The sequence below is a fragment of the Neovison vison genome, chromosome 6 (genome assembly GCF_020171115.1).
Source record: "Neovison vison isolate M4711 chromosome 6, ASM_NN_V1, whole genome shotgun sequence".
Taxonomy (NCBI): domain Eukaryota; kingdom Metazoa; phylum Chordata; class Mammalia; order Carnivora; family Mustelidae; genus Neogale; species Neogale vison.
Genome location: NC_058096.1, coordinates 127,543,418 through 127,569,778, shown reverse-complemented (window position 1 = coordinate 127,569,778; position 26,361 = coordinate 127,543,418). Strand labels below are relative to the sequence as shown.

Genomic DNA, 26,361 nt, shown 5'->3' with positions numbered 1-26,361 from the left:
AGCCAGATACATAACATAGCCTTTTAATTTTGAGATCTTCTCCTATGTCATTTAAGAAAATGTTATGGTTTTCTTCACACTGTTTTGTACTTTCCTTGTTGAATTTACTCTTACATATTTTTAAGGACAGATTTCTAGTGCTAATTTGAATAGCTTAATTCTATCTCTGTCTCTACCCCTTTTCTCTGTATATTTATTTATGTTAAAGGCCAACAGATGTGGGGATTATAGAGACAAACTTTGATATAAATGAAAGAGATTAAGCTTCAGAAGTTTATATTATTTTAAAAAATTGGGCGACAGCAATGAAAAGACAAAGACATACTAAAATCTTGTCCTTTTTATTCTAAAATCATTCTGTATAAGAATATGTAGGTTCATCTTAATTTAATCAGTTCTTTGGTTTTAACATTTTGATTATCTTAAGAAAAACACATGAATGTCAGCCTGTCTTAGGAAAGCCACATGAAAGTTTGTTTTTGCATTTATACTCCTCGATCCAGAGCCTAATAGGAAAAAGTGTCCCACTCAATAAAACGTCTCTATTTTTATGATTCTAGAATTTCATAATTTTTCACATTTCACTGCAGATAAAGGAATGACAAGTTTGTCTATGAACTAAATGCATTTCTTTTATTTATGAAGAAAATCTTGCTCTACGGAAAGTGAGGAGAGAGAACAACTTATCAAGTATGGAAGCTTTTCCCTGCTCTAAAACCCTTCTTAGTGTTGAAGAATAACCAAACCTCATATAGTGTCCAATGCCATTAATTTTGTTATTTCATAATTGTGAAACATCTATTTAGACATGGTAAGTACTAAATTTCAAAACAGTTTATTTAAAATTTAGTTGAAATCCCCTTTAAGATATGAGAGCAAAACCAAGTAATAAAATTGAAAGCAAAACAAGCTGTAAGCCACAGACAAGAGACGAACAGCCACAGCGACAGAAAGAAATGGGTAGCTGTCCACACTATGAATTATCAGGCAACTACACAACTTTCTAAACCTTCACAAGCCTCTTTGCACATCATCTCCATTTTCTCACTATTGATTCTATTCACATCACCTTGAACTGTGGCTTCTCTCTTTGCCTATCAATGAAAGAAATGAAAAGAAATGCTTAAAAGTCACCAACAATCTAAATCATCACTAAAGTTAATAATCTTTGCCATTCTTCTCTGCAGTATATGATATTATTAGCCATAGATCTCTTGAACAACCTCTTTACTGAGCTTCTATAAGTTATAATTATTTCTTACCATCTTTTTAATATAGTCTGCTAGAGGCTCTTACTCTCTTGTTCTTCCTGCTTTTGTCTCCTATTCATAATCTTTAAAACATGGCTATGGGCTTGCTCTTTATAATCCATCTTCCTCCTCCATATTTTTATTGTCATTTCCCATAGAGAGCATTGCCACAATAATCTAACTGGTCTTCTGCCTATCTAAGCCATGTTTACAATAGCACTTTTCTTAAAATATGAATTGGATCATATTACTCCCATTTAAAATCCTTCCATGTTTCCCTACTACTTAGAATGAACTAAATAAATCTACTTACAAACTAAAACAATCTACATTATCTGGCTTCTGCCTCTATCTCATCTTGTGCTACTAGTTCACTGTACTCTAACTACTGCAGCTCCTGGAACATAACAATATCATTCATGCTTCAGATCTTTGCAACTGCTATCTACTCTACCTAGATGGCTCTCTTTTGACACTTCCTTGGCTAGCTCCCTCATCTTTTAGATTCTTGGCTCATAGGTGGCCTCTTCAGAGAAATCTTCCTTTAAGGATTCAATCTGAAGATAGACCCCTCCTTATTATCATCCATCACATCACCCTTGAAATTATCCTGTTTACTTGGTTTTGACCTGCCTTTCCACAAGAATGTAATCTTCATATGGGCAGTGAGCTCCACTTGTTTAGGACACTACACTAAGCACTAAGTGTGAATACTTAGCATATAAAAGGTGATCAATAAATATCTTTAGGTTATAAATACAGTAATGATTCCCTGCTTTGAAGAATTCCATTTATCCACATTTACCTTATTCAGTATCTGGATTATAGATTTCTACCAATATAAATGACCACAGAAGATTATCTACATTAAATTTGGGGGATTTTTCTTTTTTATATATGAAACAGAAGAGACCACATAAATTAGATGACCTACTTATGATCTTGTTACCTGGTTACCTATTACCAAGGCCCTCATACGATTCTAAAAATTTTTCTATGTTACATACACACAATCAACACCACCACCACCACTGACAAAAAACCCTGTCCTTTAGAAACACTATGAGGCAGTCTTAGACTACTGTGATTTAAATTAATACTGATAAGTCTTTGACAATGTGTTTCCCCAAATTTTAGTCCTGTTTCCAACTGCTAACTAAACTTTCATCCACCCGAACATCTTTTATACTCCACCTACATAAAATATAACTTTTTAATCATTCTGAAAAATAATTAAGATATTGGTGGCATTTTGCTACCATAAAATACAGCAAAATAACAGCACAGAAAATTGCGTTGGATGCCATTCCATGCCAGAGTTAACACTACACATATGAACAAATGTGTGTAAAAAGTAGAGTCATGATACAACTACAGTTCTGTACTTGTTATTCATAATTTCCTCAGCCTTGCTTCCCAGATTCATTCATATCCTAAAACTGTGGTTCACTTAAGAACTTCTTCCCATTTTATAACTCACTTATCTAACTAAAATCAAAGCAACCAAACCAAATCAAACTAACTTAACTGAAGTTAAACACCAATGTCAAATTTAAATCATACGAAATACCTAATAGTACACAGTTATTTCAATACAGTAAATTCATGCAAAATACACTGACAACTGACAGACTTAGTGATTACTATCTACTGACTGGCACATCTTATTTAAATGAGTAAAAAATTAACAATACCAAAGCACAGCACTTTGGCTCTTCTTCCCTTACTCTGCATCCCTCTCTTCTTGGGAGATTATTCTTGGAAATAACCTTACAGAGCACGGAATGACAAAAAGAAAATGGCATGGAAACATGACACAAGCTCTAATAATGTGCTGATTCTACAGTGACGGTCAAGGGTAAAAAAAAAAAAAGGAATGTACTTCCAAATACTATGCCAGACATTTTGCTCAAGTGTTCCCTGGGCTGTACTGATTGGAAGGGGAATTGATTTTATTGAAACTGAAAATACTGAGATTCAAATAGAAACAGAATGCATAAAGTCAGTGAACTTAGTTGTGAATGTATGTAAGTAAAATAAGGAGAAAATGAAGAATGTATGTTCTTCCTGTGATCACAAAAGGGAAAAAAGATTTGGAGTAAAGTTGAGAGTTTAACCTAATGAGCAGAAGGCCCCATCAACTTAGTAACAGACCTGACTTCTTCCCAAGGATATCCAGTGGAAAAAATACATGCAAAAAGAGAAAATGATAATGTGGGATTAAATATACTATAATCACAGCTACCTTAAGAGAAGGTCTGGGGAAGTTTGGGGAAGGATTTCTGTTACAGATTAAGAATGAGGTTATAAGGCAAATATTTTGAGTTTAAAACAGGCAATTTTGTCAAACTCTCACTCTTCGCAAATGACATAATATTTGATGTGGAATACCTCAAAGACTCCACCCCAAAATCGATAAAATTCTTACAGGAATTCAGTAAAGTGGCAGAATATAAACTCAATGCACAGAAATCAGTTGCATTTCTATATACCAACAATGAGACAGAAGAAAGAGAATTTAAGGAGTTGATTCCATTTACAACTGCACCCAAAACTGTAAGATACCTAGGAATAAATCTAACCAAAGAGGCAAAGGATCTATATACTCAGAAAACTACAAAAAACTCACGAAAGAAATTGAGGAAGACACAAAAAAATGGAAAAACATTCCATGCTCATGGACTGGAAGAACAAATACTGTTAAAATGTTTATGCTATGTAGAGCAATCTATACATTCAATATAATCCCTATCAAAATACCATCAACTTTTTTCATAGAACTGGAACAAATAACCCTAAAATTGGTATGGACCCAGAAAAGACCCTTAATAGCTGAAGAAATGTTGAAAAAGAAAACCAAAGCTGGTAGCATCACAATTCCAGACTTCAAGCTTGATTACAAAGCTGTCATCATCAAAACAGTATGGTACTGGCACAAAAACACACAGATAAATGGAACAGAACAGAACAGAAAACCCAGAAATGGACTCTCAACTTCTATGGTCAACTAATCGTCTACAAAGCTTTCCACAAAGGAAAGAATATACAATGTAAAAAAGACAGTCTCTTCAACAAACGGTGTTGGGAAAATTGGACAGCCACATGCAGAATGAATATGAACCATTTCCTTCTACCACACACAAATACAGACTCAAAATGAATGAAGGACCTAAATGTGGGCTAGGAATCCAACAAAATCCTAGAGGAGAACACACAGGAAGCAACCTCAACCTTGGCTGCAGCAACTTCTTGCTAGACACATTTTTGCCTTTATTTCAGGTGACTGAAATAAAGGGGAAAATGAACTACTGGGACTTCATCAAGATCAAAAGCTTTTGCACAGCAAAGGAAACAGTCAGCAAAAACGAAAGACAACCGACAGAATGGGAGAAGATACTTACAAAGAAAGTATCCATAAAGGGGCTAGTTATCCAAAATCTATAAGTCATCCAAAATCTATAAGAACTTATAAAACTCAACACCCAGAGAACAAATAATCCAATCAAGAAATGGGCAGAAGACATGAACAGACATTTTTGCAAAGAAGACATCCAAATGGCCAAAAGACATGAGAAAGTGCTCAACACCATTCAGCATTAGGGAAATACAAATCAAAACTACAAGGAGATACCACCTCACAGCAGCCAGAATGGCTAAAATTAACAAGCCAGGAAACAACAGGTATTGGCAAGAATGCAGAGAAAGGTGGGAATGCAGGCTGGTGCAGCCACTCTGGAAAACAGCATGGAGGTTCCTCACAAAGTTGAAAATAGAACAACCCTATAAGCCAGCAATTGCACTATTGGGTATTTACCCTAAAGATACAAATGTGATCCGAAGGGACACGTGCACCCCAATATTTATAGCAGCAATGTCCACAAGAGCCAAACTATGGAAAGAGCCTAGATGTCTATCAACAGATGAATGGATAAAGAAGATATGGTGTATATATACAATGGAATATTATGTAGCCATCAAAGCCCCCCAAATCTTGACATCTGCAGTGACATGGATAGAACTAGGGGCTATTATGCTAAGTGACATAAATCAGAGAAAGGCAGTTATCATAGGATTTCACTCATGTGGAATTGAAGAAACAGGATCATAGGGGAAGGGAGGGAAAAATGAAGCAAGATGAAACCAGAGAGGGAGACAAACTGTAAGAGACTCTTACTATTAGGAAACAAACTGAGGGTTGCTAGATGGGTGAGGGTGGGGGTACGATGTGGCTAGGTGATGGACACTGGGGAGGGTATGCGTGTGGCAAGCAATGTGTATTGTTTAAGACTGATGAATCACAGACCTGTACCCCTGAAACAAATAATATATTATATGTTAATTTATAAAATAATTTAAAAAAATGAATTAATGAGTAAAAAAATAAAATACGCAATTTGGGCCACTTTCCTGGGTATATTTGTGTATCTGTTCTTATATCCCAGGGGGTTGAATCACAAAGTAAAGTAGAGGAAACAGAGGAGGGAATCAACAGTATAATATCTTATTTAATTTTCACAGAAACTATGTAAGCTATGTAACGAGAATAACCTTTATAGTATAAAGAAAAGGAAGCTAAGGATCAGAAAAATGAGGATACTAGTTACAAAGGGTAGAGAGTTAAAAATCTGAATGTATTTCCTTAGATTCTGAAGTCCAGGTTTAGTTCACAATTGTCACTTACATCAAAGTATCTATATTCCAAGTCTGTTGCATGGATTAAGTGAAATAGCATTTCTTTAAAGTACTACTAGGGTTAGTTTGAAAAACAAACCATTTAGGGAAAAGCATTTTTTGTTTAAGGACTCATTTTCATATAAACTTTAAGAATTAGCATATAAGCATTTTGTTTTGCTGCTCATGTTATTATGTAACATGTAGTAAGATACATACTCAGAAATCATCATACAACAATTAATTCTCCTTATTTTTTGAAGCTCAGTAAATGAATTTATTTTTTATTTCCTGGTTTTAATAATTAAGAAACATAACAAAAGGAGATGGTTATGGTCTAATTAAATCCTTGAGTGTCAAAGGGTTTTCCATATTCACACATAAATATAATAAAATTCTGGGTGCATATTAGTTTTTACATTGAGTACATCAGTATTTTGTGTCTCAAGTCAGCATAAAGAAAACTTTTTTTGAGTACTATACAATATGTGTAAGTTTTAAAAACTTGTACAGCATGGTAGCCGTCTTAATCCAGAAAGACGTTTTAAACTATAGACACATCCTTACTTATTACAGGAAACAAACTGTTCTCTTTGCAGAAAGACACACAGCATGTTTACATATATTTATAAAGAGGTGACCTATACAGGGTGCTATGATTATTTATGGAAATCCAAAATAATATGAAATTATCTTGTCAAAATACTATACCTTCCTCTCCTTGAACAGGTTCTTCTAAAAGCAACTCTGTCATACATTCCCAGTCTTTTAACAGTTCTTGAGAGCTCTCCCACAAACTGTCCACCAAGTAGGCTGCATGTTCGTGTAACTAAAAATAACAAATCAATTATGACTGAAGAATATTTAATGAAGAAACAATACTATTTCAATTTAATAAGCCACTTTCTTTATAACTGAGATGGCCTGGTCACGACAATTCCAGGAGCCACTTCAAAAACAATAAATATATTTGTATGCCATTGTAAATAATGAGGATGCAATATGCAGACTTAATAAAAAATTTATTTTTTTGCAGTAGTAAAGTTAAAGATCTCCCAGTCCAACCACATCATTTATAGATAAGGAAACTGAGAGTATAACTAGTTAACGGAATTTCTGAAATTACAAGTAGGATCATGGTCCCTTTTCATTATTCTTGGTTTGTTTCTAAAAATAGCTTTTTTTTTTTTTTTTTTTAAGGAATCACTTCCTTTCTCCCAGAATTCCTTTGAAAAATTGGTACTAGTACTACTTAATTTATGTCTGTCATCTTGGTCAAGGTCAAAATGTTAAGTTACTCTATTTCTTCTCTTTTGTATTTTCATTTCCATTTAATTCATTGCATTCCCCATTCCACCCCATCCCACCCCTCACCTTTTTGCTGCTCATTACTCTTGACAATTTTCTTTGGAATCCGTGTTCCCACAGTAACAAATACTCTCATGTTCTTCATCAAACACTTCAGACCAAATATTCTACTACAAGTGGTAGTATGAAGAATATTATTCAAACAGCTCTTCAGAGAAGGTAAGTAGAGATGTTGGCATTGTTCTAGTTTCTGCTACTACAACTAACTTCTCCACCCTTATCTAAAAGTTCTTCCTCCTTTGAGGCGCATGACATCCAGATAAACCAGTTTCTAGATCAGAGTTTTTCAAACTATACATTTCAACCCATTCATTAGTTGTTGAACTAATAATTTAATACATTGTGACACAAGTTTAAGAAACGAAACAAAACAGAAAAGCCTATATGGCACATAGAAAGTTAAGTACTACTTCATAGAATTCTTATTTCAGTTGTATGTGCTTCTACTTGTGAGACAAAATACTTTTCACATCATGAATAGTGGCCCTCAAATGTATGCACATCTCCTTTCTAGACCTACTGGTTGTTTACTGATATAATGGCATATTTGGTAAGTGAGTGAGTTTTCGTCCTCATTCTTAATTCTATCATTAACTCTTCTATGTGCATTTTCATGATTGATTTAAAGCTCTGCTTCATTTGGACTCCTTAATTCTATACTTCATTTCCACTGCATTTCAAATCTTATATTCTAGCTCCTCAAGAGCCTCAGGAAAACCACACACGTGTATATGCACACACAGAGAGTTTTCCAATGATTTTCTCCAGAGTAGATAATATGGATTGGCATCTCTACTTAGAAAGAACACAAGAAAAAGTTTATAGCAAGGTACATTCTAACTTTTCAAATTTACATATCCTAGGAAACTATTCCCAGGTCTTCACTAACATCATTCCAATGTTAGCTGTAAGTAGTGTACCACCTGGTTTCAAAAATGGAAATTAGCAGCAGAAAACACAAAAACCAACAGTTTCAAAGTTGGAGCTATTAAAACCCATGCTAGAAAGAAATTATTATTTAAAGGGTATAGTGTTTCAGTTTCGGAAGGTTTTTAAAAAGTTCTAGAGATGAACAGCACTGACTGTTGCACAGCCATGTGATTTAATTTAATGGAATGAACGATACACTTAAAAATAGTTAAAATGACAGATTTTGTTATGTCTATTTCACCACAATTAAATAAACTCCTATGTTAAACATTAAATAAACTTGCTTTTATGCCTGACTCTGTGTACATGTTAAGTATGTCCATAAAATAGGTATAAAAATGTTCATAATTATATTTTAATATCCCTTCTCTGTTTCTCTTATATTTTTGGTCCTCAATTCTGTCTTGTCTTATATGGTACTGTCTCAACTTCCTGTAAGCATTTGTTAATTATATCTAGCCTTTATCCAGGTTGTTTATTTTCTGTGTATAAACTTCCTGTGTTTTGATTGATTTGTTTTATAAACATTTTTCATCTGCTTATTTTCCCCTAAATGACAATCAACCTTTTATAAATTTGTGTAACTGATATTGGAAATATTTTTGTGTAACTGATATTGGAAATATTCCTGGATTCTGATTCTCTATGCTCTACTGATATTTTCTTGTCTTACTTGTGGTTTCTTCAGTTTATTTATTTATTTATTTATTTATTTTTCTAACGTATTTTTCTATCACTAAGGTCCCTAACACATTTATTTACTTCATTTAATTTTACATTGCACTCCTGTATTTTAAGAATAATTTTTAGGTATTTGCCTTAAGCTTCACAGCCATAGTATACAGGCTTAGTTTTATGTTTTTCTCAGATTTATTTGCTCACCAATGTTTCTTATATTCCTTGTTTTCCTTTTACTGCATCCATTTTTTATTTTGCTAGAAAACATCCTCAAATAATACTTTCTATATAGAATACATGGGTGGTAAATATTTTAACTGCATGTCCTTTGACTAGCTCTTCCTCTCTGTTCTCTGTTCTCTTTACAGAACTCCTACAGACAATAATGTGTACTTCCCATCTTTTACTTTGTGATCATCATGTATGTCCCAAGACAGGAAGACTATATCATAAATACTACGTCATGCTAATTTCTGACTAACCATGTTATAATGATTGCTGTTACTCATACTGGTGAATTTTCACCAGTATGTCTTCTCACATTACTTATGTACTACCTTCTGGGAAAAAACCCCTTGGTTTAATCTACAGCCAATCCTTGGTTATGTCCTTTCAGGCCATTTAACGATCCGCTTCACTCCTAAATTTTGGAAATCATGTTTCTAATTTCTATGAACGCCCCTCCTCTTTCATAATAGCTTCTTCTTATATCCAGGGGAATTAATCAAATTTTTTCACCAACACTGGGTTTTGTGCTTCAAGTTTCTGTGATTCTTGGTTAGTAGTTCCTGTAATGTTAATATTCTGGACTAAAAAATATTTGTAGTAAGAATGCCTTTCTTAAGTCTGATTGCAACGTCCTGGGTTCCTACGTTGTGCATGAAGTGAAAAGACGAAAACTATAATCAGGCAGGCTTTTCCTCTAACATGTAGGTATGGAAGTTCTTTTGAATGCCAAAGTTCTCTGTCCCTCCTGATGGCCATAAATTATCTGGGGCACTCATCCACTCCTTTGTTTCTTAGACCAATGCGCACATCCCAAATATGTTTCTAAAGGGAAGAATAAGCTCAGCTAAGGCAGCCACTTAATTAGTACCTATAATATAATCCTTTCACCAGTCTGTGCTGCTCAAATCTTTGTTTTATTTCAGATTTCTACCAGAAATCTCAAAAATTTTCGTGCTCTTCATTGCCTTGCATACGGCTATGGGTTATTGAACTCAAATAGAATTAATCATTAATTCTATAGCTTCCACAAATTCCTTACAGTTCTATTTCATCCTGACTTATTCAGCATGAGGTTTTCTTTCAGGTGAGTAAAAAGAATTGGTGGCACAATTTAAAGATGACTTCTCTATGCCTTGAACTAAGGCATACTGAAATTCAGCTCAAGCATTTTGTCATTGTTCCAGAAATTTTTTTGTGTGATAGCCAGTATTCTCAATGTAGATGCTAACTTCTTTGACAATTTCCTCATCTTTTTAATTAGTTAAGGTGGTGACTTAGAATCCATTCTTTTAACACCAGTAACCAGTTTTTTCAAACTCAATGTGTATACCAGAAGGACATGAGAATGTGTTGGCCCATTTTCTGTTTCAAATTCACCAGTATAAGTAACAACAATCATTATAACATGGTTAGTCAGAAATTAGCTTGATGTAATGTTTATGATTCAGTCTTCCTGTCTTGGGGCATATGTGATGACCACATAACTTGTTAGTCTCAAATCTCTGTAATAATACCATGTAAATCCATGTTGGAGAAAAAAAAATTCAAATATGGCCAGTAAGAGTAAAAGATTATAACTGTCTTTCAGACACTTTATAGCAATGACTTTCTATTGGTAGTGAAAGATAAAGCTATAGGAAGGAAGGTCCTGAGGCATTCTCAATGGCTATAGAAAATCCTGGGACTAAAAAGGACCTGGAACCCTAAAAATAAAACAAAAATAAATTTTCTAAGAGGAGTTTTGGCATCATAATTTTATAAAAACAGCATGAAAATTAGTTATTTGCAAGCATTCTTCAGGAATTAGATGAAAAAGGTAACAGATAAAGAGTCACTATATACAAAATAGATAACTGAAATTAGATTTAAATTTATTTACAAATTATATAAAACATATAGATTAAAATTATATATAAAATTACATTTATATCTAGGTGGATTTTACTCTGCTATATCTAAGTGTAACTTATTTCATAGGGTGTCCCCTAAACTTGTATATAAGGCAAATTAAGTTCATTTTTCTGGTGACCTTAATTACAATTTTCTGGGTACATTCTGATTCATCTTTAATTGGCGTCAAAATTACTCATAGTATTTTACATGTTTTCTCTGCCTGCTGACTTCTCCATCAAGCAGTCAAATACACGAATGGAGCTAACTGACTGTATGAAGCCTTACTTTGATTCTTTTTATGAATAATCATTTACAATGCAAATAATCACCTCAAGTTACTAAGTTTAAAATTCTAAATACTCCTATACTGGGTTTTATTCTCTGTTGAAACAGAGCCAGTTGTCAATGAATCTTAAAGAACATATAAAAACAAATAAGAAAAAAAGCTATCATTCATGAGCATTATGGGCAGATTCCTTGGATATGTCAATAATGTCTATTAATCTTCCATTTTATATGACTGTGATAATTAATGTCTTCATTTCATATGCCTAGAAGGAGGCATATTTCTACATCATCAGCAATATTTTGGGTTATGCTTAATGGTTTTAAATAATTATTAATAGTATTTTTGTTACTCTAAAAAGTATCCGTTTATAGGGTTCTATGGTCACATCAGATATAGGGAAATCTGGACTCATCACATTAAAGTACCATTTTCCTACCAACTGTCAAACATCTAAAGCACAGAAGGTATTTTTTTACTGAAATCAGTGACTGCTATAAAGGTTGTGATGGCTTTAAAATGTCACTTTTTGGTACAAAAAGAAAATTAACTGTTTAGACATATCTCTTAATCTTCATCATTTCACATGTAATTCATATATAAAAGAGGTAAACTCCTCTTTTGACTATAAATCTCAGTATTTCAGAATTCTATAACTGAAATGTTAGTCTTAAAACCCAGTAAAACAAAGAAAAAAAAGATGATAATTACTTCAGTTAATCCTACTGATTAGTAACTTATCTGTAAACTAGATTTGTTCCACATTACGACCTCTAAGGTTTCTTGCAATTCAATTTTTTATTAGTCTATTACTAAAATATTAGTAATTAACATGTGTTGTAGTAATATAAGGAGGAATTCAGAGTAAAACATAATGAGAATCCCACCATAAGAATACAGCTTTAATAAGCTTTCAGTTCCAGGTGTACATTAGTTTTACAGGGTAAGAAAAGAGATTTTAGCAAAGATGTTTCTTGTGAAACACATGAGACTAGAAAACATTATCACAAATCGACTAAAACCTTTTAAATACGATTTGCAGTTGCTTCTGTATCTGACAAGAATGCCATAGAGAACTGGGAAATACATCTTAATGTTCTCCTAACACTTTAGTACACAGCAGCAAACACAAAAATATAGTAATACCACCTGAAAATAGAGTGGCATACACATTACAAATTACTGCTTTAATTAAAAGATGAAACTGTGAAAAACTAAGTACTTACAGTCTTTTAATATATCAAAAAGTAAAATCCTCAGGGTTTCAGAGATCCAAAAAATTTTCCTCCAATGAACAACCAAACTCAATTAGTCTAGATCATCATATTTCTTAAAGTTTTCAACAAATATTTTAAATATTATTTACATGTCTCATCTCTATCAAATTTTGAAACTATTTTTGCTGTTAAAGTTATATTTTCATAAAGGATTTGACTTTGCATAATACTTTTAATCCTATTCCTTTAAAACCTAAGGAGCTAAAGGTATACTTGAAATGGTCTATCAAAAGTGTGAGATATAATGATTAATGTTTTATCTTAAACTTCACAAGTATTCTGTATTTTATTCCGTAATATATCCACACTTGCTTTTTATGAAATTAATGTTTTAAACCCTCAAAACATAAAGTGTGGTCGGTCCCTGGACTGGAGGCAGAAACATTACAAACTCCATCTAGGAGCATTTAGAAATGCAGCACATTCTGACTACACCTCAGACCTACTAAATTAGAACTGGCATGTTATTTAACAAGATCCCCATGTAATCTGTATACATACTTAAAACACTTCCTAAACACATATCCTTTATTCAAATGCAACTCTGCAGATGGTTTTGTTTCTGACTTTATTCATTCTCTGTTCTTTCCAATTTGCCTAAGAAATATCAGTAAGTCTTCTGCTCTGCTTTGTCCTAATTCCACTCATTCTACTGACAGTTCCTAATTCTCTGATTGCAATTTCCCTATAGGCTGCCTGTTTGTCTACTTCTCATTCCTACAGAGTTTCTCGAGGATTTTCAAATTTGAGCAATCAGAATCATTGAAGTTTTTCACCTTCCTGGACATTCCAACACAAACCAAAAATCTTTTCCTGAGTCTAATTCAGGGTCCAAGATCTCTAGATTTTTCTGGGCAAACCAAAGTTCACTCGTGCAAGCAAATTCTGATAGGTACTGTATTATGAATGTTAATTACAAAAACATTTGATAAATGACATCAAAAAGTCACATGAAAATACTGGTAATGGAGACTGTACATCTACTAATTAAAACATTTAAATTCCTATTTTATTTCCCCTTAAAAATGTAATTTTTAAACAAGTTAGAACTAATGGTTTTATATATTTTTTTAATTATTTTTATTTTTTTCCAATTTATTTATTTTCAGAAAAACAGTATTCATTATTTTTTCACCACACCCAATGCTCCATGCAAGCCGTGCCCTCTATAATACCCACCACCTGGTACCCCAACCTCCCACCCCTCCGCCACTTCAAACCCCTCAGATTGTTTTTCAGAGTCCATAGTCTCTCATGGTTCACCACCCCTTCCAATTGAACTAATGGTTTTAACACCTCGAAAACTTATACAAGATCCCCGCGAGCCCCTTCCTGTCCGTGGAGGAGCCTGGTCTGGGCATGTCACATAAATGGACTTACACCAAAAAAAAAAAAAAAATCTACACACAAAAATTCAAGGAAGAAAAGCAACAACAAATAATTAGGTAGTACTATGATACTATTGCAGTTTAAAAATTGCTAGCCTATATTCAGTGTGGACCTATACCTGCAAAAATACTCCCACAATCAGCAGAAATTGGTTGATACTGCAGATGCCTAAGGCAGTGATACTAGTTGGCAATAACAAGAAGCGGACCAAAAATCTTCAAGGGAAAATCAGCAAAGGAAGTGTTCATTGGGACTTTGGGAAGCTCTTCTGACACATATTTGGATATCTAAAAGAACACTTCTATAGGCAGAGCTGTGCTCATCCCCAGGAAAAGAAGCGAAGAGGATGTTATTCTTCCCCCTTGGGCTGTACTGGAGGCTGTGAGCAATCAGGAAGTGAAAATTAAGGCAGAATTTCAAGCTTCCTGATGGAGTTGAAGATGTGTCTATATACAGAAGCTCTTAACAAACGCTGACAGACTTAATAGTTCAGGTCTTTAAGGTAGTTTCTGATCAATTGCTAGCTGATCACAAGTAGACATATCATAGTCAAACTGTTGAAATCCAGACACAAAGACAATAATTGAAACTGTAGGAGGATATGAATTTGCAGTTAGGCAGCAAATGGTATCCCTCGGATGGATACCACCCCAACCATATCCAGTAATACTCAGTACTCACAGGAGAAACAGACATTGACTCAGCTTTACAAAAATTATGGCTTGTGGGAAAGGCAGTATTGCTGATACATTCTGTATCAGAGTGTTCCTCTGGAAGGCAGTATCAACCAATTTCTGCTGATTGTTTTTCACAAACACCATAAGAACATGGCTGAGGAAAGGCTATAGCTATTTGCACAGATCCAAGTGCTGAGTCTGGTCAAACAGAGACAAGACTTGACCGACAATGGAGCTCCTGAGGGAACCGTCATGCAAGTCAAACAGACACAACTTTCCAGATGAGACTTTTGGTGAGCTTCAGACTCCTTCTGTCCCTTCAGGGACTGCCAGACAATTGGTTTTCACAGCTAGTGTGGTTGTAAAGCTTTGAGTTTCAAAGACAATGTAGATCTTGGAAGAGGGAATTGGGAAAAGGGCAAGTTAAAACACCACAGAGTTCTCTAGTCTTACTGAGGTTCCACTGCTTTTTGTGAGTAAATACTCCTTGTACTGTTGCAAGCTTTTATTTAATTTCCAGAGTTCCAAAGGAGTTAATTTTGGCAATATTTTCCAGTCATCATTTTTATACTGGAAAGTAGGTTTAGAGGACTCCTTCCACCACAGTCTGAAGTACACCACCCTAGATATTAGGTTTATCGCTTTGAGTTCAATGTGTTTCTTCTTCTCTTCCTCAAATATTTGTAAGAACTTTCTACACTGTCCTGAGCTTTATGGTCTGGATTTAAAAAAATTAATAAAAGCAAAAAACAAACAAACAAACAAACAAAAACACCTCCCACAAAAGGCAGAATACAGATTCAATAATCAGATAATCCATGCAGGCAATTTTATAAGAAACAGGCTTATTTTCATAGGATTAAAAAGTATCAATTAATTACAATGAATTAAATAATAATTTTATTTAAAATGTAATTGAAAGCAAAAAATAGTTATGTTAAAATTTACCTCTCTTTTCTTCTTGTATTATTTTAAAAATTTTTTATAATGTATGTTAGTCACCATACAGTAAATTATTAGTCTTTGATGTAGTGTTCCATGATTCATTGTTTGCTTGTAACACCCAGTGCTCCATGCAATACATACCTACCACCAGGCTCACTCATCCTCTACCACTCCCTCCTAAAACCCTCAGTTTGTTTCCCGGAGTCCATAGTCTCTCACGGTTCTTCTCCCACTCCGATTTCCCCCTCCTCATTTTTCCCTTCCTTCTCCTAATGTCCTCCATGCTATTCCTTATGTTCCACAAATAAGTGAAACCATACCTCACTTTCAAGAAAGAAAAGAACCAGCATCCTAATGAGGTTCCCATTTGGACTGTTCCTTCCTCTCCTCTTTGCTAATGCTTCTTCTGCTTGTGGGTCATGTCTGCTAAACAGCCTAGAAATAAGTAACAAAACCAGAGCATTATGAATTTGCATGGATACGAATTTTAGTTTTTTCCTTCATTGTACAAATTATTTCAGTATTTAAAAGGCAGTATCAGATATCAGGTTACTGATTTATTTCATACCATGAAACTGATGTTCTTATATGTTAAAAATGGTTAGATCTAAACAATTTTGTACAATTCAATCATACAATGCAAAAGGAAGCTCTTTTTTTTAAAAAGGAAGCTTTTTGACTAATCAGTGTTCAAATATTCACAAAAATATAAACTTTTTATCCTTTATGACAGATGCTAGAACATATATAATTTTGAAAAGAGTTCTATCTTCTTAAATACTAATTTCAGAGTGAAGTAATTAAAGAATTTAACCATATGTTTTAAAGAAAGTGGGGCACCTGGGTGGATTGGTAGGTTAAATGTCCGGCACCCTGTTCAGCAGGGAGTCTGCTTCTCCCTCTGCCCCTCCTCCTGCTCCTTTTCTCTCTCTCTCTCTCAAATAAGTAAATAGAATCTTAAAAAAGGTTATAAAAATTCATACTTTTAATGTTTACTTCTAGCATTTTCAGCTTATTACCTAAAAACAGTACTTACTAACCAGTACAGAATAAAATGACAAAAACATTTAATTTTTAAAAATATCACTTAATGACAAAACTTCTAAAATATGACAAAGACATGAATTGGAAATTTTAATTTGCTAAGAGTATTTATTCTAAAAAATTTTAAGGACTGCTATAGGTGTCTTATTCCCAGGTATTGCTCTAGGTAAATGGGGATATAACAGTGAACAAAGACAAAATCCCTATTCTCATTGAGCTCTCACTCCAATGAACATAAATAAATAGTAGATAAATATATACTATGTATACTCTGTATGAATACAGAATAGTTGATTATTTTGGGGGCAGGGGAAACTATATGGCAAGGGAAGAAGATTAGAGCAACTGAAGCTATATCAGCATAGCTATTAGACTGGTTTAAGAGAAAATTTTGTTTATTTGGATGGCTTTCAGAGGAAGGAACAAATAGGAAAAAATGATGGTCCTTTATTAGTGAAATGTACAGAATTGGATAATCACATTTACTGTATATAAATGTAAGAGGAATCAACTTAATTTTTAATTTTTCTAAAACTAAACTGTAGATTTTTTATGACTATTAAAATATTCATTTCAGATACATTTACTATTTTACAGACATATGGATAAACTTATGAACAGCTTAAAATTAGACTAACAGCTTAAAACAGACTAAGTGTGTATGTGCACACTTGCATGTTTTTCTTTTAATCATAGAACTCCTGAGGCTATACCAAAGCTTACTTGTTAAAATTTGAAAAGATCACAATATTAAATGATAAGAATACTCAAAGACATTAGAAATGAAAAGTTCTCAAACTGTGAGTATCTCCAGGGCGAGGGCATAAAACAAGCTTATGGAGTGAACCTTCCATTTGAACAGAAATTGGCTTCATTTTCACGAAGAAATACCAAAGGCCTGTATTGTGGACTGTTATTTAAAACATTCCAATTTTAAACTTTTTAGCAAGTATTTCAAACTTAGAAAAATAAAATGCAGATGAAGATATATCCAAGCACCTTTCTAATGCAAGTGCTGCCAGTTTATGGCCTCTATTCTGTAGAGAACCACCCCCTGTAATCTACTTTTTCACTGAAACTATAAAAGCAATAAATTCTAAAAACACAAAGCTTTTTGAAAACTTAAGTAGAGAATAGAGACTAACTAGAATATAACAGTCCTGGAAAATGAAGAGACGTTAAGACTACAGTACCCCCTTGATACTTGTGACAGTCAACACCTCAAGAAAAATATGGAAATAACACTATTCTATTACCCATAGATGTCAGTGTCAGTGGCAAATTCAATACATTAAGTTAAAAAAGTCATGCCTGAAAATCCTGACTTTCTTCCTTACTTTCATTGACAGTACTCACTAGCAGCCAACTTCCTTCTTAAAGAAAGATATTTCACATAGAAACAATTTTTCCCACTTTGAGAGGTATCACCAAGTAAAGCCAGTTTGTTGCTGCAGCACTGAGATGCAGATGCTGAATGGAGGGCCAGGCCACTATCAAAGTTAATCACCCATGCACAACAGTTGCCCAATGCATGACTTATAACTGTGCTTAGTATAATCACAAATGACTACATGTAGTAGACTTCTGGGTTTACCTGCCAACAATCAGAGTCACTAAATTAAATCTATAAACAAACAAACAAACAAAGTAAAACACAGTAAAATATCCCCAGATATTTTTAAACTTTAAGAATGAATTTACTTACTAATAAATTATAGATCATACAGAAGACCAACATCAAAATGTATTTCATAAGAATACTTAATTATATTCATAAACTCTCATTAGCTTTTATGTTTTATCAAAAAAGATGAAGTTTTGCTTTTTAATTAAACTGCTTTTTAATTATATATAATATAGCTTTTAGAATCACTACAGATTACTGATTAAAATAATCTTCAACTCCCACAGGAAGAGTTGTTAAAAAACAAAAAACAACAACCATGAAAGGTTGGAAGGCATTTTGAAAGTGATTTTAGATTATAAATGTTGAGAAGGTAAGAGGAGAACTAAGAATTTTAAAAGGAAAAATACCTGGTTAAATGAAATACAAATTTTTGCAGAAGCTTTTATACAATTCATGTACTTCTCCAATCTCCACTCACACCCTAGTGGGGAACCAACCTTTTAGATTTCAGGAAAAAGGAGTATGTCAGAAGGGACATCATTCTCAGGGATTTGATTCATGATGTGCACATAGGCTGAAAGGATATTACGACCTCCAGAATTTGAAGTGGCCACTTCCAACACTGTTTTTACTCACTATTACTCTCTTCTATTAATTATAAAACAAAAACAAAACAAAAATACAAAAGTAGAATCTGGTTTCAAAGATAATTAACTCACTTTTTATGAAGGAATTCTCCAGCTGCCACAGCAACAGGGCGATGTGCTGAGTACACCAAGTGGTAAACATTTTCACAGTCTTCATTGGAAAGAGCTTCTTCGCTTCCACTGAAAAATTCACAAAGCAACATCTGAGCCAAAATAAATATTTACTTTCAGTTCTATCTTTATTCAAATTTTGTAAGGTTCATTATAAAAGCTCAAGGCATATTGATTTTTCATCTCTTTTTAATCTTTTTTTTTAAAGATTTTATTTATTTATTTGACAGAGAGAAATCACAAGTAGATGGAGAGGCAGGCAGAGAGAGAGAGAGAGAGGGAAGCAGGCTCCCTGCTGAGCAGAGAGCCTGATGTGGGACTCGATCCCAGGACCCTGAGATCATGACCTGAGCCGAAGGCAGCTGCTTAACCCACTGAGCCACCCAGGCGCCCCTCATCTCTTTTTAATCTTACTTTGAAAGTGACATTTCTTTAATTGTAACAGATACCTAATCATTATAATCATTAAATAAAATTCAGAAAATGCAGATAAGGAAATAAAATGCCCACATTTTTTCCAACACAAAGGATACCCATGGTACCCTCGGATTACATACATAGCCCAAATCAGCTCAATTTTTTAAAAGATGTATAACTTTTTTTTTTTTTTTTTAAGATTTTATTTATTTATTTGAGAGAGACAGTGAGAGAGAGCATGAGCGAGGAGAAGGTCAGAGAGCGAAGCAGACTCCCCATGGAGCTGGGAGCCTGATGTGGGACTCGATCCCGGGACTCCAGGATCACGCCCTGAGCCGAAGGCAGTCGTCCAACCAACTGCGCCACCCAGGCGTCCCAGATGTATAACATTTTTGTTGATATGCACTGGGAATATATCTGTTACACAGTTAAATTGTTATAGTACATTATTCTTCTTTATAGAATTGTCTATTTTATTTTAATTTTATTTATTTGTAAGTAAGTTTTATGCCCAATGTGGGGCTTAAACTCACGACCCCAGATCAAGAGTCACATGTTCCACCAACTGAGCCAGCCCCCAGAGAAATGTCTGTTTTAAATTATATTTTATCACCATACTTACAATACTGCTTCTTCTTTCTGTATAAAGTGGATTCAGAGGTCACACCATTTCTTTACTAACACAAATTTCCTATCTTTCCACTCATGTATTCTTTTTTATTTATTTATTTTTTTAATTTTTTTTATTTTTAAAGATTTTATTTATTTATTTGACAGAGAGAGAGCGAGAGCACAAATAGGCAGAAAGGCAAGCAGAGGGTGAGGGAGAAGCAGGCTCCCCACCGAACAGGGAGCCCAATTGGGGCTTGATCCCAGGACCCTGGGATCATGACCGGAGCCAAAGGCAGATACATAACCAAATGAGCCACCCAAGCACCCCAGTCACTCATTTATTCTAAAAGTTTGAATAATTTCTTACTTTGCCAGAATGTGTTGTTTTTTCTTCCCCAAAGGAATATCTATTTCCTATTCATATGCTTAAAAATGTCTCATATGATTAGAGATTAACAATGACTAGATAAGGTATAGAATTCTTGGGCAGTCCAAGTCCTAACAAGATGAAGGGATGGGTATAAGTTCATTCCTCAGAATTCAATCCTAGAGATACCTCAGGAGGTTGAGGGATCTCACAGAAACATAAAATCAGAGTGACCTATGCAGCAAAAGAAGATAGTTGCCATCAGTATTAAGGGACTATAGTTCTGAATGAAAAAGAGCTGGTTGTCAAGGCTAGGACACAGTTTAGAGCACTTTTTAAAAGTACATGGATCCCCCCACACCTCAACAATGTCTGTTCTAATTCTACTGTGAAGCAAAAACAGTATCCAAACATAATGTGAGAGATTATCACTGGGGTTGTGCTGGAACCTAGAAGCACTGAGAAATTAACAATAAGTATAGGTAGACTGGCTAGCCCATGACCTACACTGTCCCTGTATTTCCCTTCCATATCCTGAGGGTCATGAAATTACCACTGAAGGAGGCAGGTTTTTTCCCCCCAAAGATTTTGTTTGTTTGTTTATTTTATTTAACGAGCGAGCACAAACACATGGAGGGGTGGAGGGAGAAAGAGAAGCAGACTCCCTACCGAGCAGGGAGCCCAGTGCAGGGCTCCATCCCAGGACCCCTGGGATCATGACCTAAGCCAAAGGCAGATACTTAACTGACAGAAGCACCCAGGTGCCCCTGAAGGACACAGTTTTAAAATTGCTGAGGAACAGTGACTAATTACAACCACAGGCTTTCTGTCCTGAAGCAGAAGTGTTCTTTGTCCATGCCCAACTCATACCCCTAAATTACGAGGAGGAGCACAAAGCTAAGGCCCAAGTTTTACTCCACCCAATTATACATCATCAGCTAAACTACCTAATAACCCTCAGGAGAAAGTTAAACTCACAGGAAACAAAATTTAACAAGATATCTTAGGAATCCAAACTTTAAGTGAAAATAATCTATGCCAAAAGAAGGAAATTAGCAGGTAGACAGAAAAAGAATTTAAGGAGCTATAACAGGATGTTACACGTGACTTTATCTGTTGTTCTAAACAAGATCCCATAAGCCAAAAGAAACAAGGCCAGATCATATGATGCAAATGCAGTAAAAGACTAGAAAGCTGATTTTGTGATTCTTAGCTCTTTACTTACCAAAATAATGTATAAATTAGGGGACTGAGCAATACAATGGAAGAAAGAATATGTTTCCAGAGAAAATGTCAGAGTACCGTGTAACTCTTAAACCTCCCCAAGTGAAATTGGAGCACAAAGTTTCAGAGAACCACTATAAAAATTTTATAAGCATCCCTTACAACTGTGAGGACGTTTAGGAAATGCTACCTGGTACAGAGCTTAAAAAAGAATAAATGTGAAAAGCTGACTGGAGCAACAACCTATGGTAGTAAATTAAGAAGAAAAGGGGTATTGTGGACACTGCTGCTGTGCCCTTCAATAGATGAATGGATAAAGAAGATGTGGTTCATATATATAATGGAATTTTTAAAAGATTTTATTTATTTATTTGACAGGTCACAAGTAGGCAGAGAGGGAGGCAGAGAAAGAGGAGGAAGCAGGCTCCCTGCTGAGCAGAGAGCCCGATGCAGGGCTCAATTCCAGGACCCTAGAATCATGACCTGAGCTGAAGGCAGAGGCTTTAACCTACTAAGCCACCCAGGAGCCCCTATATAATGGAATACTACTCAGCCCTCAGAAAAGATGAATACCCACCATTTGCATCGACATGGATGGAACTGGAGGGGATTATGCTAAAGTGAAATATGTCAAGCAGAGAAGACAATTATCCTATGGTTTCATTCATATGTGGAACATTAGGAATAGTGTGGAGGACCACAGGGGAAGGGAGGGAAAACTGAATGGGAAGAAATCAGAGAGAGAGACAAACCATGAGAGACTCTGGACTCTGGGAAACAAACTGAGGATTACAGAAGGGAGGGGGTTTGGGAGGATGGGGTAAATGGGTGATGGGTATTAAGGAAGGCACACGTTGTGATGAGCACTGAGTGTTATAAGCAACTAATGAATCACTGAACACTACATCAAAAACTAATGATACATGAAATAAACAAGGACACACAGGTGTATCATTAACAATACAAATATTAAAACTTCAGATACTTCCAACAAAACCGGTGGTAAAGTCGAGTGTCTTGTTTGTTTGCTTGTTTGTTTGAGGGAAAGATCCTGGTAAGTTTGTGAAATTTATAAGGAAAGAGTAACTACGGGGTCAAATATTTTAAAAACAGACTTGAAAAGGAAAACACTTCAAAGGAATAGGTACTTTAAATAAATTCAAAGTAATGAATGTAAATAAAGAACTATATACACAATTACAGAGGTGTTTTTAAAGATTTATTTATTTGAGACAGAAAAAGAGAGCTTGAGCTCATGAGCAGAGGGGCAGGGGGTAAGGGACAATCTCAATCAGACTCTGTGCTGAGCCCAGAGCCCAATGCAGGGCTCAATCTCCCAACCCCGAGATTATGATCTAAGCAAAAACCAAGAGGTGGAGGCTTAATGAACTGTGCTACCCAGGCGCCCCTAGGTAGTAATTCTTAAACATATTTAGAAAACTCAGAATTGACCAAATCACTCAGAACACATTCTCAGACAATACAATATAAAAATGACAGCTTAAAAAAAATCTGATTTGGAAAGAACAGAAACATACCACTGAATAATGCATAATTAAACCAGTAATCATAAATGTAATAAAAATATTTATCACTGAGTATCTATGAAAATACTTTATATTCAAAATTTTTGGAAAGTAGTAAAGTAGTGCTTTAAAGTATATTTACTACTTTAAGTATAATTATTAGAAAACAAGAAACAAATGATGCAAAAGAAGATAGTACTTTAAAAGGAGTAACAAGATAGACCAATCTCTGACATGATGATCAAGAAAAAGATACAAAAATTGGGACGCCTGGGTGGCTCAGTTGGTTAAGCAGCTGCCTTCGGCTCAGGTCATGATCCCAGCGTCCGGGGATCGAGTCCCGCATCGGGCTCCCTGCTCGGCAGGGAGCCCGCTTCTCCCTCTGCCTCTGCCTGCCATTCTGTCTGCCTGTGCCCGCTCTCTCTCCCCTCTCTCTCTGATAAATAAATAAAATCTTAAAAAAAAAGAAAAAGAAAAAGATACAAATAAAATAAAGGATGAAGAGAAATTATTAAGTAATAGCACAATTTTATGAAGTAATAAAAGTATCAACTACAGGGTGACTTGGTCATGCTCCCTGTTTGGCAGGGAGTCTGCTTCTCCCTTCTGACCCGATCCTCCCATCTCTCAAGCTCTCTCTTGTTCTCTCCCTTTCAAATAAATAGGTAAAAATATAAAACAAATAAAAAGGATAAAAATATCAACTACAAAATTTAAAGACTGTGATGAAATTGATATATTTAGAAAGTTTATAAAAAGTCAAAATTAGTACAGTAAGAAATGAAAGTTAGATAGATAAACACTAAATTAAAATTGTTAATCAAAGACCTTTTCCCAAAAGAAATTCAAAACTAACATGGCTTTAACAAGAGAATTCTCTCAAATTTCAAGGAAGGATTAATCTCTGCCACAGAAAAAACGGTTTCAGAACAGAAGGGCAAGAAACTACCAAAGACAAATTTTACAAAGAAAGTATAACCTTGATTTCAAAGTTGGATAAAGTACAAAAAATATTCTGTCAAATTTACACATAAACACAGATGAGAAAATCCTAAATAAGATTTTATATATAACAATAATAAATAAATAATAAAACACAATAAAACCATATGTATTATGTTCAAACAGGACTTATTCTAGAAATACATGGGTGGTATACCATTAGACAGTATCAATTTCATTCAGGCTCATCAAGATTTGAAAAGAAATTCCCAGAAAACTCAGAATACAATGCAATTTCTATCTTACATCAAAAAATCTATCTCAGAAATTACAGCAACAAAGAACTTTAAATACTTTCCTAGAACAAGAACAAAAAGATCCACTCTCAGTGGTAAATTTATAGTGCTAAAAGTCCTGCTTAATGCAATGAAACAAGAGAACAAAGCAAAAATTTTAAGGTTAAAAAAAGAGACAAAACTGAAATTGTTTGCTGGTGATATATAATAATTTACATATAAATCCAAGAGAATCAACAAACCATCAGAATATGTAAGACTTCTAATAAGTTGCACATGTAAGACTAACATAAAAATTAAACATTTCTATGTCTTGGCAATAATCAAGTAGAAAATATCTTTAACACTAAAAACTAATCACATTACAAAACCATAAAGTATTTAATAATTAATATAACATATGAAAAAAATTAAACCTTGTGTAGAATACCTAATGAGATATGAATAGAGAAATGCATCATTTATATGCGTAAGTGACATATAAAGAACAGAGTTCTTTCCTAAATCTATCATAAAATTCAATGTTTTATTATAGAGTCCTGTTCTCAGCCACAGATCCCAACAGTTAAAACCAGAAACAAGACAAGAGAGCTTAAATCTAACCAAACGTTCAAAAGAGCAGGCAGATAGCACGTAATCATGGGTGAGGATTAGTATGTGTTTAGCCCACATAATGGGCTGAATTATTACACTTTCTTCAGGCACTGATGAAGGTGTTTTTGTAGTGACAGAACATCCCTTTTGGCAGACCAAAAAAGCTCTGGTAGCAAAAGAATGCCTGGAAGACCACATCCCTCACATCCCCTTCCCTGCCCATTATGTGGCTGAACACATACTGACCCTCAACCATAACTGTGTGCTCTCTGTCTGCTCTCTTGCACATACACCCCGAACCTCTCTTTACAGAATTCTAGGTTTCCACCTGCTGGTGAGGTTGGTTGTTAAGACCTGAGACTACCATGTCCCCCGCTCCCTTTCTCTTTTCTAAACCTTCATCTCTTGAGAGTTAATGGCCGCTCTTGCAATGAGTTTATCAGAATTTGTTTGGCAACAGTGTTGGCAAGCCTAGCGAGGAGCTATGTTTTCGATTTGTCCAGCCCCTTCATTATTCCCTGGATGGAGTAGTTTGGCACACAAAGGCTTGCCCATTTGTTTCCTGAGTTAGCGGTTAAGACAGATCTTTTAGTAACAAATGTAGTCCTAATATTTAAAATCCCAGCCATAGTTTTTGAGGAATTAGACAGACATACTTAAAAAAAAAAAGTTCATACAGAAGAAAAGTAATCCAAAAGTAGCTAGTGGATTTTAAAAAGAAAGGCAAAGAAGGAATCAACCAAAAAGAGGAGGGCTTATTTATGTCATATACTGTATTATAAAGCTATAATGATAAAGAGTAGGTTAGACTAGATCAGAAAGAGGTGAAAAAAAAAAAAGATCAAAACACCAGATGGTTGTTTGGAATGGTTAAAAGATGGTTATTTGGAATGTGATACAGTGTAACAAACTGGGACGAGGATTTGTAATGACTTTGCTAAGACCTACATTCTCTCACATTCACTCTTCCTAGATTTTAGTCAAAGCTCTATAGATAATTACTGCTATTTAAATTTTTCTATTATTTGAATGACATAATTTAAATGCCTTATTTCCTTTCTCATAGGTCTCATAGGTCATAAATGCCTTATTTCCTTTCCTTCTCAAAGGAGCCTATTTGAAAAACCTATCCCTTTTGAGGCCTTCTCTCTCTCTCCCTCTTTTTTTTCTTTTTTTAAAGAGTTTATTTATTTATTTGACAGACAGAAATCATAAGTAGGCAGAGAGGTAGGCAGAGAGAGGGGGAAGCAGGCTCCCTACCGAGCAGAGAGCCCGATGCAGGGCTTGATCCCAGGACCCTGAGATCATGACCTGAGCCGAAGGCAGAGGCTTAGCCCACTGAACCATCCAGGCGCCCCTCTC

At 34.7% G+C, this 26,361-nt stretch overlaps 1 protein-coding gene across 4 annotated transcripts in view; it reads right to left on the bottom strand.

Moving 5' to 3' along the window:
• Positions 1–26,361, bottom strand: part of STAG1 (stromal antigen 1) — a 428,984-nt gene that overhangs the window by 82,703 nt on the left and 319,920 nt on the right. For all 4 annotated transcript variants that reach the window (XM_044252306.1, XM_044252305.1, XM_044252303.1 and 1 more), the window contains 3 exons: positions 18,983–19,090; positions 15,913–16,027; positions 6,633–6,750 (listed from right to left, as the gene is read on the bottom strand). In XM_044252306.1, the coding sequence (XP_044108241.1) occupies positions 6,633–6,750; positions 15,913–16,027; positions 18,983–19,090 (341 nt within the window). The remainder of the gene's footprint in view (positions 1–6,632; positions 6,751–15,912; positions 16,028–18,982; positions 19,091–26,361) is intronic.